The 13,735-nt window shown below is 44.6% G+C and overlaps 1 protein-coding gene across 3 annotated transcripts; it reads right to left on the reverse strand.

The window, feature by feature from the left end:
* Positions 1-2,649: 2,649 nt before the first annotated feature.
* On the reverse strand, positions 2,650-12,636 carry si:ch73-43g23.1 (mucin-17). Of its 3 annotated transcripts, none has more exons than XM_042074875.1 (3): positions 12,408-12,636; positions 12,128-12,271; positions 2,650-11,412 (listed from the first exon to the last, which is right to left on the reverse strand). In XM_042074875.1, the coding sequence occupies exon 3, from the start codon at positions 11,284-11,286 to the stop codon at positions 3,139-3,141; it is 8,148 nt and encodes a 2,715-aa protein (XP_041930809.1). In that variant the 5' UTR covers positions 11,287-11,412; positions 12,128-12,271; positions 12,408-12,636; the 3' UTR covers positions 2,650-3,138. The 3 variants fall into 3 exon arrangements, with proteins under 3 accessions (XP_041930809.1, XP_041930810.1, XP_041930811.1); XM_042074876.1 differs by having other exon boundaries at positions 12,018-12,271; XM_042074877.1 differs by lacking the exon at positions 12,408-12,636 and having other exon boundaries at positions 12,128-12,313.
* Between the last annotated feature and the right edge of the window lie 1,099 nt (positions 12,637-13,735).

Consider the following 13,735-nt stretch of genomic DNA (forward strand, 5'->3'; position numbering starts at 1 on the left):
AGAGAATCCCTCCATGGCAAAGTGTAACAGCATTTTATAATGCCTTTGTACATTCAGATTTGTTTCTTATTTGGGTGCCTATTAGTCTCGACAGTGGCACATTATTGATAGCCACAACATGAAGTTCTGTCAGTTCTTCCATCTCATCTGTCCACATTAGCCTGTTTATGGAACACCCCCCTTGTATACTATTTATAAAGTCTATGCTTGTATACTGATACCAGGTGTGATAAGGTTCTGCCGCACAACACAACTAGCACCCATGTTAAGGGACTGTGTAATGTCCATCATCAAAGTCTTTGACAAAAGGTACCACCCTAAAAGACACACAACAGCACTCTTTCTGTTGCTCTTCAAGTTTCGTTTGTTCAAAGAGCAATGGTGGAAACAATCATAGGCGAGGTCATACACAGGCTCGCAAAAACAAGTGGTATCAGCGCTCAAAGAAAATAGCGCCGACAGCTATCTATTTACTCAGTTTGTATCCCGCCCCCACAGGGGTGATCCACACTCTGCCCACACAGCCACCGCTGGCACCCAGTCCCCATGTGCCTCCCTCACCCTCTACACGTGGGTCAACAACAGACCAGACACAGGCAGGAAGTCCAGACAAGTCACCCACGAGGTGCGGTTACGAGTGTGGGTGGGGTGAAGGAGGTGTGTGTGTGTGTATGTATGTGTCTGTGTCTGTGTGTGTGTGTGTGTCTGCTTGGAGGGTGGGCATGGCAATAAGGCAATCATGTAGTGAATGGAAAAACTTCAACAAGCAACAGTGTCTCTACACAGAAACTATTCCCCTGGGACATGTCCTCATGATGCTTGTGATCTTCCCACCTCACATAATTACTCTACAGTCACATGGCAGAAGTTGCCAGTATATGGTTGATGTATAGAGTGTGATATCAGTGTTAGAGTATGGTTGTTCTCTCACATGATATACAGTACATACTGTATTGCCACTTAGACAGCTCTTGATGTTTTCTTCACTTACATACAGTGTAATATGTTGGTGGACCTTTCAACCAGGTCTCCTGTCTACCCAGCTGTACGAAGCAAATGCAACTTTTAGAGACAGTATTCTCTTGTTATTTTACTAGTTTGTATTGTGGAAATGACATATCACATGTCTATGTAGGCTACTGATTGTGAATCACACACATTTTGTGCATTTTATGAGGAAGGTATCAGGAACAGATATTCACACCAGAACTCACACCTTCAATTCTGCTGAATGATGCGTCTCCCAGACCAGTCGCCCACACACATGCAGACAAACACCTGGGCTCTATCTTTGATTTCAGAGATAACACCTGTTGGAGAGCGTATTTGTATTTGTTTTGATGACAACAAAGTAACTAGCTCATGTAGTTATAGGGGTCATTCCCTATTAAATGATTCTATGCCAGCCAGCTGGAGAAACCCAGTGAGTCAGCTCTATGATGCCTTTTATGAGTGTATGTTATTTTTTAACTGCCCTAAATGCGTAGCTACAGTGAGCGGACTACCACAGGGGAAAGTGTGTGGATCTGACACAGACAGGCCCTGACGCTGGTGTGGTTGTGGCCTTGGTCTGGCTCAGGTCTGGCAGGTGACAGCAGAAGAGGCAGTGCTGCTAAACCACATTCTGGAAGAAGAGCCTTTTGCCTACGAACACAAGGCACTGAAGAAACAGTGGTGATTTGCAGTTAGTATTCATATATACATTTTTATGAACTATAATTTGGTAGTGTGGTAGCATCAGATCTTAATTTTACTGTATCAGGTTTTGTTTTGTATGAAACTCGAATTGCAACTGAGCTTCACTGATTTCTCAGTTTTTAGCCAGCAGCACAGTTTTCCTTCTCTCTTCAGCTGTGGGCACACCCAAGTATGAAAAATGTGTGATAATAATAATGAAGTATTCTGTTCCTGTTTCATATGATGTCATAGCTTGTTGGTTGACCAATGAAGAAAAGATACTTTTCATATTTTGACAGTATAGGGCAGAATTGTGACCATAACTGTGTTTCATATATGAGGATGAATATGTAAAATGTCCTGATGTCTTTATAACACTAGCTAAATAAATACAGAGGAGCTACATTTGAAGGGCTTAGTCATGAATAACCATTTCATGATCTTGTTTTTCTCTCTCCATGAGATGGCACTCTTTGACAAAGTATCTCTCAATTTCCTGAACCCTACTGGAAGAGTCCCTCCTGACAGTGGCAGGGGGAGCATGCAGCAAGATGAATGAACAACCACATCATAGTCCCAAAAATCATAGGATAGGCGATTAAAAACAAAACAAATACATGAAATAATGGTAGCCAGAGTTCTACACCATATTTTAAGACAAGGAGGGCACTTGGTGGGTATCACCACTTTCTATATAACATGTGGCTAATTTTTAATATATATATATATATATATATATATATATATATATATTTTAATTCAAATTGAAAGATGTGTCACAACTTAATGTGATATGTGTTTAGACCATGAACATTTAAAAAGGATTGCTTATGTTGGTTTGCTACAAGTGCTCTGTAAAAATGGAGGAATCACAGTGTTAACTCATGGTGAGTGCATGCACGGTCCATCCATACAGAGATGCTGTATTTTCATGAGCTCTAAAATGTACAAAAATATTAGCAAACATTGTATAAATTATATTCTGATTCTTTATTGGATAAATGTGGTTTAACAGCCATTTGAATTTCAGGAAGGGCAATAAACAGAATTAATTAATGTGTAAAACTTTTATCTAAACATTATACATATAAATCTACACAGCAACTTTATTCCTTAAAACATTCAGTAAGTGATGACATTTACTGCTTAATTCATGTGCACACAAATTGAATTCCATCAACAAAAAAAAAAAAAAAAAAAAAAAAAACTCGAAAAGTGCTTGCATGGGGGTAATGTGATTTGCAGTGACAGAATGTGTAGCCTACTCCAAGTGAAAAATATGGGGACCTATCAATAATTTAATATAATGAAATATTCTCATTTAAGGTACAAACAACATTTCTAACACAAACAGTACCACAAGTAATTTCTGCTATTACCCTAGGGACAGGTAAGGCCTCTCAATTTATTCATTCATTCATTTACTCTCCACACAACTGGGAGCAGTTCAAGTCCTTTAGCTCAAGATCTTCTACTCCCTGAAGTAGGCAAGTTAGAGGGCTTATGATAGCAGTCAGACGGTGTGGGGTTTGGGCTTGCATTCATTCCCGTTGGAATATAATACATGCTTTCCAGGTAGCCCTGATCCAGAGGTGGCTGGTTTTGCAGCTCAGACTTTGGCACCTGGCCTCCTGGAGTTCCGTAACCCATGCTGTTTTGATGAAGCGTTGTGGGGACCGGGGGCTCAGGATTTCGAGGAGGGTGAGTAGCTTGGGGATGAGTTGGGACAGGGTAAGGGAGGTACTGAGGGGCATACATACTTGGCCCATGCAGGGAGGAGTATGGGGCCGCAGGAGGGGGATACAGGCCAGAGTGTGACAGAGCCTGCTGTGGGATTAGCACCTCCACGTACTGGCCAGTCTCTGGGTCAAACAGCATCTTTCTAAGGGGCTGCATAGGCACCTCAATGTAAAAATACTTCCCTGTGTCAGGGTCTAGAAGAACACGGCGAGGGCCTCCTTGTCCATACCCAAGTCCCCCAGCACTGTCTGGGTACATGACATTACCACCCCCTGGCCCATCGCTCCCATACTCTGGGCCATAAGAGGAGGCCAGGTCTTGTGGACTGCACAGGTATTGGGGTCTAGACTCCATGGGGGGCATGCTGGATGGATGAAGATGGTCACTGTATGGCCCACTACTGGCACCTGGTGGCTGCTGCTGCTGCTGTGTGGGATGATGGGCTGGACGCCGGTCCCCATGCTGACCAGGAGGAGGTTGCCGTTCCTCCCCACACGGCTGCAGCAGTGGCCCAGGGCAGGCAGGCGGGGGGTGGAGTGGCTGGAACATGGCTGGGGGCTGGGTAGGGTTCAGCATAGGAGCTTTAGGTGAGCCTGGTTTGTAGGTCAGAGGTTGACCATCAGGTCTGCACTGATGAGGACGGACCTGGGCTTGAGGTGGGACCCCGGGGTAGGGCAGGGACTGTCCTGGAGAGTGAGGGGCCATGGGAGGAGTGCGAGTGTGTGGGCTGAGACGAGGGTGGCCAGGATGGGAGGAACATGTTGAGCTGCAAGAGCATGGAGGAGGCCTGGAATTTGGATGGTACCTGTTTGCTCTTCTTGAAGCTAAGTCTGGCAGGAGGTATGGGCTGAAACTCTCCCGGTCATCATAGCTCGGAGGGTCATCTGAAGCATAGAAACGGAGATCCTCTCTCTGAGCCTGATTGCCAGGTGATTTCACAGCTAGCTGCTGTGTGTAGCTGGGGGCTTGTGCCATCAGTGGCTCCACTGTTTGGACAGAACCACTGGTACTGTCTGGCATCACCTGCTCCTGAGGGCCTGGCATATTGGATGCCCCGGAGTTGCATGGTTTGTTCAAGATTATGGGTTGTCCTGGGACTCTTGATGTGGCAACTGTTGGCATCTGTGTTTTACTGGCTTGAGATGTGGTTACTTCATGGACCTGCTTGTCATTCAAATATTCAACTGTGGCTGTTTTCTGAGTCAAGCTGGATACTGCTGCCATTTTGTTTGGGGGAGGCCTGTAGCTTGAGCGAGCTGATACTGCTAATTTATTTGTGTGGACTGGTGGCGCTGGCTTTGTCATTGTCTCACCAAGAGCAACTGCTTCAAACTTTCTTTCTTCTGTGCCCTGATTTCTATCCACTGCAGGTTGTTGTTTGTCTCCTTTTGTTTTTTCATTTGATATCGACCTTATTTCTATCAAGGGCTGCTTGCAGCTTGGTTTTGTAGGAAGCACTGGTTTAGGCCTGTCATATGATATGGATCTAACCTGTATAGGAAGCTCTATCTCTTTTGATTTCTTTTGCAATGCAGGTACATTCGCTTCCCCACATGCAGGCTTCACTTCTGTAACAAGCTGGCTTTTACTTGTTGCCACTGGGGAAGCGGTTTCTTTGCTGATGCTGACAACCTCTGGAACTACTAAGTCAGTCAGTCCCTGTACTTTTCTAGAAAGTGATGGCTGATTTTCCTCAAACGTTACTTTAGGAACGTTCTTGTCCTGCTCTTGTGGCTTTGGGGAGGTACCATGCTTGGACACAGTCTTATCAGCACTGAGCACAAGCCTTGGAGACGAGGCAGCAGAATTTCGGGCTGAGTCTACCTCCTTTCTGGGTGTCTCTCCTAGAGTGTCATCCATGCAGGACGTCTGCAGTGGCACCTCAATCCTGTTAATGTGTTTACGAGGATTGCTACTAGCTTCACTGACAACGTCACAAACCCCAATGTCAGCTTGCATCCCCTTTTCCTTGAGTATCATAGATACAGAGTGGCTGCTGCTTGTGGCTGCTAAACGTGGGGAAGGTGGGGCGTCTGGATTTGGAATGCCTTTTGATGAGCCATCTGGCTGAAATAACATTTTTGACACTTTACTAGGGATTTGAGGTGAACTGCTCGGTTTTGGGTGTCGACCAGTCTCATTTGAGACTTTCTCTACTTGACTGGATGCAGCTAAAACAGTGTTGGTGCCCATTCTTGGGGCAACAGGGTCTTGTTCTTTGCTTGGCAAGGCTGAAGTCAGTTTGTTGGCTTGAGTTGCCTTTGGGGGGATGTGGGGGGAACCTGTCTGTGCCTTCATATCTGTGGAGTCCACAGCTGTCTTTGAGGTGTCTGCAGGCTTGTCACTTTCTTGAGAGGGTTCTTTGTTTTCCTTCCTGCTGATAGCTTTGCATTGAATCTGCATTGGGGCAGGTTTCACTGGTACTGTTTCCTCCTGAGACTGGGGCTCACTCTCTTGTGGTGATTCAGCAGGGGCTGCAGCTTTAAAAGAAAGGTTATATGTATTTTTAACAAGTCTTCTCACATCCCTCACTTTATGCATGGGTTTCTTTATTTTATTTGTGTCACATTCATCTTCTGTCGGCTCTGTCTCGGCCTCTAATTCGGGTTCCTCCTGTTTCTCTTCCAGAACTTTTTCCTGGCTGTCACCAGCTTTTCTCTCCAGACTAGGAGACAAAGAAACTTTCACAGAGGACTGTTTTTTTCTCTCCTTGGGCGTACAGGGCTTTAGCATTATTTCTGGCGTTTTGGACATGAACATGCTCCTGCCACTGTGTTGTTTATGATTTTCCGGTCTCGCACGGCGTTCCTGGTCCCTGTTTATCATTCCACTCGGCATGCCCAGGGCTCGGGTGGCAGTTGTGCCTGTATTCCCGACACTGACATTCGCTGAGTCACTGCTGTGCTTGCCTCCAAGATTACCGTTAGCCGCCTGCTGTCCACCATACTCTGGCTTCCGTTTCTCCATGTTTCTGCCCTCTGTAGTGGCATCTAGAGGACTTCCTTTCCTAACTGTTTTTTTGTCCTGTGGTTCAGGCCTCGTTGAAATATCCTGAGGAAGAGGAGGAAGGGTGTAACGCAGCGGCTTTGGAGGCACTTTGGGCGCAAAACCTCTTTGCTGTTTAGCCACTTGAGGTGGACTCTGCTCTTCCCTGTCTGGTGGCTTCACAGGTGGCAGACTGTTGTCTGAAATCTGGCTGGACCCATCATTGTCAGGTTTAGAGTCCTCTCTTTCACGAGGTGGGGATGTACTCTCAAAGGGCTTGCTAATGTCTTCAGATGGACTTAAATCCTCTTTATCGTGTGTAGTTTGGTTGCTCAAACTCTGCATTTTCTTAGACAGTACATTCTTAAGAAGACATGAGGCAATTTTCGTTTTGCTTGATGTCTCATCCAGGGACAAGGACTTATGCATCTTCTGTTTTCGGTCCGGCTGATCTGTCTCAGGGTCATCTGTTGTCATATCCTCCTCAATGGTCACTGGTGTACTGTGCTGCCGCACAAAGGTATCCTTAGAAAGTCTCTCCATAGAAGGAGAATCCAAAGCACACTCCATGTTTTCCTTGGTCGTAGGTTCATTGTTGTCACGTCTCTTGAGCTGAATTTGCCTTTTCGGAACTGTTCTTTTGCCTTTCCTGGCCTCCTCTTTGCTCTCTAAAGCCACATCTACACACTCAAAACCTCCCAGCTCAAAGCGCCTCGAGGGATCCAAGGCACCCAGTGGTGGCACATATGAAGGCTGACGTGAGACATCGTCACCTTCACCTTGACCTGAGCCACGCAGGTCTGCATAGGATAGCCATGCTGTTGCACCAGGGCTCTCCTGAGTGGAGGGCTGTGAGGCGTTTGTAGACGACCTGTGGCTGGAGTTATACATGTCCAGGTAATCCACCTGAGGGCTTGAGAGGCTACTGAAAGCCACGTCTGTCAGCCACTTCACCTCACTGTCAGCCTCATCAAACTCACTCCCCATGCTGGAGGTCTCACTAGTGTGATCTGTGGAGAAGCGGCCAGGCCCAGTGTTATTGCTCCGGGGGACTGGTTTTAGCCTCCTGGCACCAGCCTTGTTTTCTTGCTGCAAGGTCTGAGCTCTGATCTTACTCTGTTGCTGTCGAGTTGCGAGGAGCCACTCTGAATAACCGCGAGAAGGAATTCCTAGCTTTGGATCTCTGCTTGTGGGAGCTGTGCTGTAGCTGGCAGGCCCCTTTCTATTCCTGGCACTGAATGACAGCTCAACCTGTTCTCCTCTGTAACCCGCTTCTCTGCTCCTCCCCTCCCCCTGAACTGACGCCTTACCCTCCTCACCCTCTCTGTTTCTACCCTCCTCCCTGTCCTGCCATGGCCAGCAGTCATATTCTCCACTGCCGTCACCACGGCTGACAGTGGGGCTTTCCCTGCATGTCAATCCCCTGTGGCGTGCCTTCACACCTACCGATTGTCTTTCAAATGCTTCTGGGTTCCGTCTTTCATTTTCCTCCCAGCAACTATGTTGATCCACTTTAGAGGCAATTTCAGAATGGGACCAAGCTATTGAGTTTGAGGGGTTCTCACAATGTATTGATTCAGATTTCATTTCTATCATTTTGTCAGTGTCTACTTGCCTTGGTGTTGGATATTTTCTTAAGGATTCAGGTGAGGGATCAGGCAGGTTGATCGGACTGTACTGATGCGTTGGAGATGCAACTGTGTTTGAATGAGGATCCAGCCCACACATTTCCTGTTCTTGTAACTCATCCTGTAACTCACGTTCAAATAAAGGGCTTGTGCTTTTGCTTTTGAAAGAGAGAGGAGACACTTGTTGTCCTTTGCCGTGAATCTCAGTGGAGGGGCTAGCTCCACTTTTTGCACTAATTGGTGAAAGATGATGTCCTTCAGATATTGGTGAAGTGGCAGCTGGTGAAACCCCAACATATCTTTCTTCAGGTGAGCTCGATAACCCTCGTTGCCCAGGTGAGTATGTTCGAATGGGTGAATAATTAGTTGCAGCAACATCAGGTGATAGAGTTCTATTCTGTACATCTGGTGAGGATGCTGTGTCTTTCACTGCAGATGGGGAGCTTGGGGACCACAGTTCAAGAGAACATTCTGAAACACAACGCTCTGGCTCAGGGGTGACATTGTTTAGTTCAGGGGAGGAGCAGATGTCCTTCAACTCTGAGAACGGGGTCGTATTTCTGGTCTCAGCCAACAGACTTGAGCTTTCAGGGCTTCTGACAGATAGACGGTCTGGTGATTGTGCCATATGCTTCATCTCATTTGGTAAAACACTACAAGTTATGCCTCTAATTTCAGGTGACTCTGTCATGACCCTATCTGATGACACAACACTGTATGTCAAACCTGTTTCCTGAGGTGATGTTGTTGTACTTCTGTAAGGCGATGGAGTTCTATTTATAAGTTCAGGTGATAGGTTTCTCCTGTTTGTCTGTGTGGTAGTGCTCATCTCAGGGGTCAGGGTAGTTCTTCTTGAATCCAGTGGGGATGCTGCATGGCCAGAATGGGGTGAGCTGGACATGGCTCTAGTTTCAGCAAAGTAGCTCATTCTCACATCTTCAGAGGGAGAGGGCGTTGCTCTAGGTTCATCTGAGTAAGTCACCCGTATTTCAGGTGAAACACAGGTTCGATTAAACATTGGTGATGGGGATTTTAAAACAAATTCAGGTGTTATTATTGTGGGTTCAGGAGACTGGTTGATTTTAGTAGGTTCGGGGGTAGATAATATATTGATGGTTTTGGGAGAAATTGAAATTAATATCGGTTCAGGTGTAATAGACACCACTATGGACTCAGATGGGTTAGGGCTTACTAAATGGTCAGGCAAAGTTGTAATAACTTTAGGCTCTGGTGTAGTGGTAATCACAATAGGCTCTGGTGAAAAAGTGATGGGCTCAGTTGAAACAGCTCTTTCTGTGGATTCAGGTAAAGTATCCGTTTCTCTGGGCTCAGGTGAATTTGCCTCAGATACGAGCCCAGATAAATCACTGTCTGTTATGGGCTCAGCTGAACTGGCTACAGAAGAGTCAGATGAACAACTAAATGTTGTGGGTTCTGGTGAAGAAAAATATGCTACTGTTTCAGGCTCTGGTGAATCAGAAATGATAGAGTGTTCAAGTGAAGCGAAATTAGCAATGTTTACAGGTTCTTGTGAATGAAATATTTCTGTTGGTTCCGGTGAATTGGAGTTAGTTGCGAATTCAGATTCTTGTGAATGAAATATTTCTGTTGGTTCAGGTGAATTGAAGTTAGCTGTGAATTCAAGTTCTGGTAAATTAGCAACTTCTATGAGTTCAGGTGAAGGGAAGTTAGCTGCTAATTCAAGTTCTGGTGAATTAGCAATATCTATGGGTTCAGAGGAAGTGAAGTTAGCTGCTAATTCAGGTTCTAGTGAATTAACTATTTCTGTTGGTTCAGATAAAGGGGAATGAACTGCTAATTCAGGTTCTGGCAAATTAACAATTTCTATGGGCTCAGGTGTTGTAAGGTTAGTTGCTAGTTCAGGTTCAGGTAAATTAATTCCTGTGGGTGTAAGTGGTATTCCTGAACTAGTGACTACTGGGGGTTCAGGTGAATAAAATGTAGGTAATAATGTAGGCTCAGGTGACTTAGTGAGTACTGTGGGCTCAGGTGTGGAAAGGTAAGGTAAATCTTCGACCTCGGATGAACTGGTAACTTTGGGCTTGAGTGAACTAGCAACTTCTATATGCTCAGGGGGATTAGTGATTAATATGGACTCTGGTGAGGAAATGTTAGCTATGTCTTTAAGCTCAGGTAAACTGGCAACTGCTGTGGCTTCAGGTGAGGACAACTCAGTCGATACTGTGGACTCAGATGATGATGAGTTAGGTAATACTTTAGATTCAACTACTTCGGACTGAGTTGAAATGGTACCCCTTATGTCATTTGAGGGGATGGTGTGTCCTTTTTCAGTATGGTTTACCTCAAACAGTTCCTCGGAGTATGAGGCTGTAATGTTTTGTTCATTCACAAAACTTGCTGTCCAGGCTTCAGAAGAACTGGATTTTCCCTTAGGTTCAGACAAAAAAATTGTGTCCGCTTTACCTTCCTGTATTTTATCAGCAGAGCCTATTGTCTCAAAGAGTAGAGGACTGTCTCTTGATTCAGGTATGATTGAAAATACAGGAATTGGACAAATATTTGTTCTATCAAGTGGAGAGCCTAAATCTCTGAAGTCATCTTGACTTGAGAAACCATTCTCTGTCTCAGAAATATAAGTTGCAGTTGGCTGTGGTTGTATTGAGTTTTTTTCAGGTTTCTCACGTTGAAATGCGTTGATGGGGCTGATCACTCCTGAACTCAAAGGCTCATTAATGGGAGAGGCCTCTGTCAAGGAAAATGAGTTCACTCCTGAACTGTCAGAGGAAACCCCAGTGCTTTGAGGGCTAGAGTCAGATTCCAGATAGTCAGCTTTTTGTAAGGGTTTACTTGTATCCAGACCATCTGATGGAGCTGTCACTGATGCAGATGAATTTAAATCAGTTTCGAGGGTGCAGGGCAGAGCCCCTCTTGACTCGTTGAATTTATCACTCGACTCACTCGACTGCTCTGAGTCGTTGGCTGTGTGATAAGATCCTGATGAATCAGTGGTGTCGTCCACAGGTGTCACTTCATCCACCTCCCTTTTGAAAATTGCCTTCGATGCCGGGCTACTAGAGAGGGAAAGTGCTTCACCGTCGTCACCAAAGATGTCACAGAGGCAGGTAGTCTCAGAAATAACGCTACGTTGACTCGGGATTCTGGTGATATCAAAGATCTCAACACGATTCGGCCGATCCCTATTTTGCAGATTGAAGGTGCGAGGAGCACTGCTGAGGAATGAGTAGCTGTCCCCCTCTAGGACCCAGCTTTCCATTGCTTCTCGACAGACCCCAGTGTCACAGGATGCAGTGCTGCAGTGTGTAGAGGGGCCAGTATGGCAAATCAGAAGTACACGCTGCCTGATCTAGTGAGGGGTGTTGCTGAAATCTCTGAACATCCCCTGTAAAATTAATCATGTTGTCAGACATTCAGGTGTCAGGCATTAAATTCGTAAAAACAAATGAAAAAGTAAATTACAACTCTGTGTAGCCACACAATCTATGGTAAAACACACACAAATAGCAAATTGGAGAAAAGTGAACATAACATTATGTCTTACTGATGAATACATCTAGTACTGAACAAACTGAAACTTTTAAAAATGCATGTGTCCAAAAAAACACATGCCATCAAAACGTTCCATCTTACGTATAAGATAAAGGCATGCATGAAATGTGGGCTCAAATTGTTTTACCCATTGTTTCATTTTCTTCTACATCCTTCTCAACTTTAAATACCCATACACATCTTTCTTTATCAAAAATGCGAATAGTTCCCTAACCTAAAAACTCGTGGTCATGTTGAGTCAAATCAAAACACTAAATTGCTTGTATCTCATTTGCTTGAATTCGTTGAAATCAGAATTACTTCACACCATTTTCAGATATCCATTACACAATTCAAGCATATAACAAAATACTCTAAATATCAAGCTTGATTACCAAGCTTAAGGTGACATATTGTGAGCATATAACACAGCAAAAATGCAATAAAAAGAACAAATACCTGCTCATTGCCCTTGCATTCTCTCGGACTGAGTTGAATGGAAGAGCAAACTCTCCCACATGAGTGCGTTTAGAGAGAGCAGAGGTGTACTGAACTGAACTGAACTTTACCTCTAGCCGATAGTCCTCCCAAAGGAGTCCTGTGTCTTCAGTCCCTCACTGACCCCTCATTCTAGCCAGTGTCGACCTCCAGCAGAGTCCAGCACTTCTGCAGAGTATCCACCGACCACAGAGTCAGTCTGGCCGCATTTGGCCCTTTGAAAGACATATTGACACCACATTATAAAAAGATACAACATCATTAAAAGATGAGAGATTAGAAAAGAGGAAAGGAGGGCACACCAGCCCCGCCCTTTAAGTCTCTGCAAGAAAAGGACTTAATAAATCTGACCTGGATTTTTTTATGACTGAAGTTTGGCAGAAGCTGCCCAGTCTGCGCCTAGTAGGAGCATAGGGTTATAGCTTGCAGCAGGTGCAAGTCCGGCCAGAAAGGAGCATACCATAGGAATCTGACACGCTCTGCCAACAGTCACAGGGCCCTCCTAAATATAGACCAATGCTATCAAGGGAACAAACTCAATCGTGTGTTTGAAGGCGCAAGGGACACAAAACTTCACTGTAGTAGGGTAGATAACATGACGAACATCACCAACTTGGTGATTATGTCATACTAATTAAAGTTAATTGAAGTTTCCTGGAAATTCCTGGAGTGCTTGAAATCCGCCCAAATGTACATTTATTGACAGCAATATGAAAGCACTCAGTCTCAAAAGACAGCACACGGCTTTTAGAGAAACTTAGCAAGTAGAACAGTGACAGGAATATTAAGCTTTCAAAGGCTCCAAAAGCCTTTTACATTATTTCGTATGGATTCACATTGTAAATATATTAACTGTACAGGGTTTTGCCTAACATTTTATCCTCTTTCTAATTTTAGTTTGTTAAAGCCTTACACTATATGAACAGGCGCTATATCACTCATGGGGAAAGAATTTCAGGCACCTTTGTAATGAAGGGGCTTTAGCATGCGACTCTACAGCAGATAAAGCTGACTGTCTCCAACCCAAAACTCCAGTAGATACACTTCCAACACAAAGCTTGCCATCTCCTCCTACAAAGTCAAATAAAGCTTGGTTCCTAGGTAACTGATAGGACAACTAAGAACTTCTCCCACCCTGATGCTATCTTTGGGATGATAAACCAGGGCACTGTTTCTCTGAGAGTATTTAAAATCCTTTGGTATTTATGACAAACACGAACATATAACTCCACCACTCTCATGTTTCAAATCTTTTTTAACATCCACATGGGGTTTAGATGTGTCTTTTAGGAAGGGTATCGGTTTAAGCATGCATCTACTTTTGGATAAACTGAGCAAGGTCGGACTTGCAAGAACATAAACAAGGGTCAGAAATGAAGAGAAATGGGACGTCTTCCTCTGGCTAGGTTGAAGCTATACAAAGGACTATAATCAGCCTGTGTGTGAGAGTCTGGGCCAGTAAGCCACTGCCATTATACAATGTAACGGCATTAAGCCTGCCATACAGAAATACATTCTAATGGGAATCCATTGGAAAAGCCACCTAAGAAGACAAAATGTCTGCACACTAGACTGATAAGTAAGACCTATTCTAAATGTGGAGGACCAAAAGTTTCAGTTTTCCAGATTTGCCAACATGATTTGAAATGTATGTGTCTTATGAAGAAAACATTAATGCA

Source organism: Alosa sapidissima, chromosome 20, assembly GCF_018492685.1.
Source record: "Alosa sapidissima isolate fAloSap1 chromosome 20, fAloSap1.pri, whole genome shotgun sequence".
Taxonomy (NCBI): domain Eukaryota; kingdom Metazoa; phylum Chordata; class Actinopteri; order Clupeiformes; family Clupeidae; genus Alosa; species Alosa sapidissima.

Bases quoted from the DNA above. Each gene is read 5' to 3' on its own strand.
- si:ch73-43g23.1 (XM_042074875.1), bottom strand. From the start codon at position 11,286: ATGGAAAGCTGGGTCCTAGAGGGGGACAGCTACTCATTCCTCAGCAGT.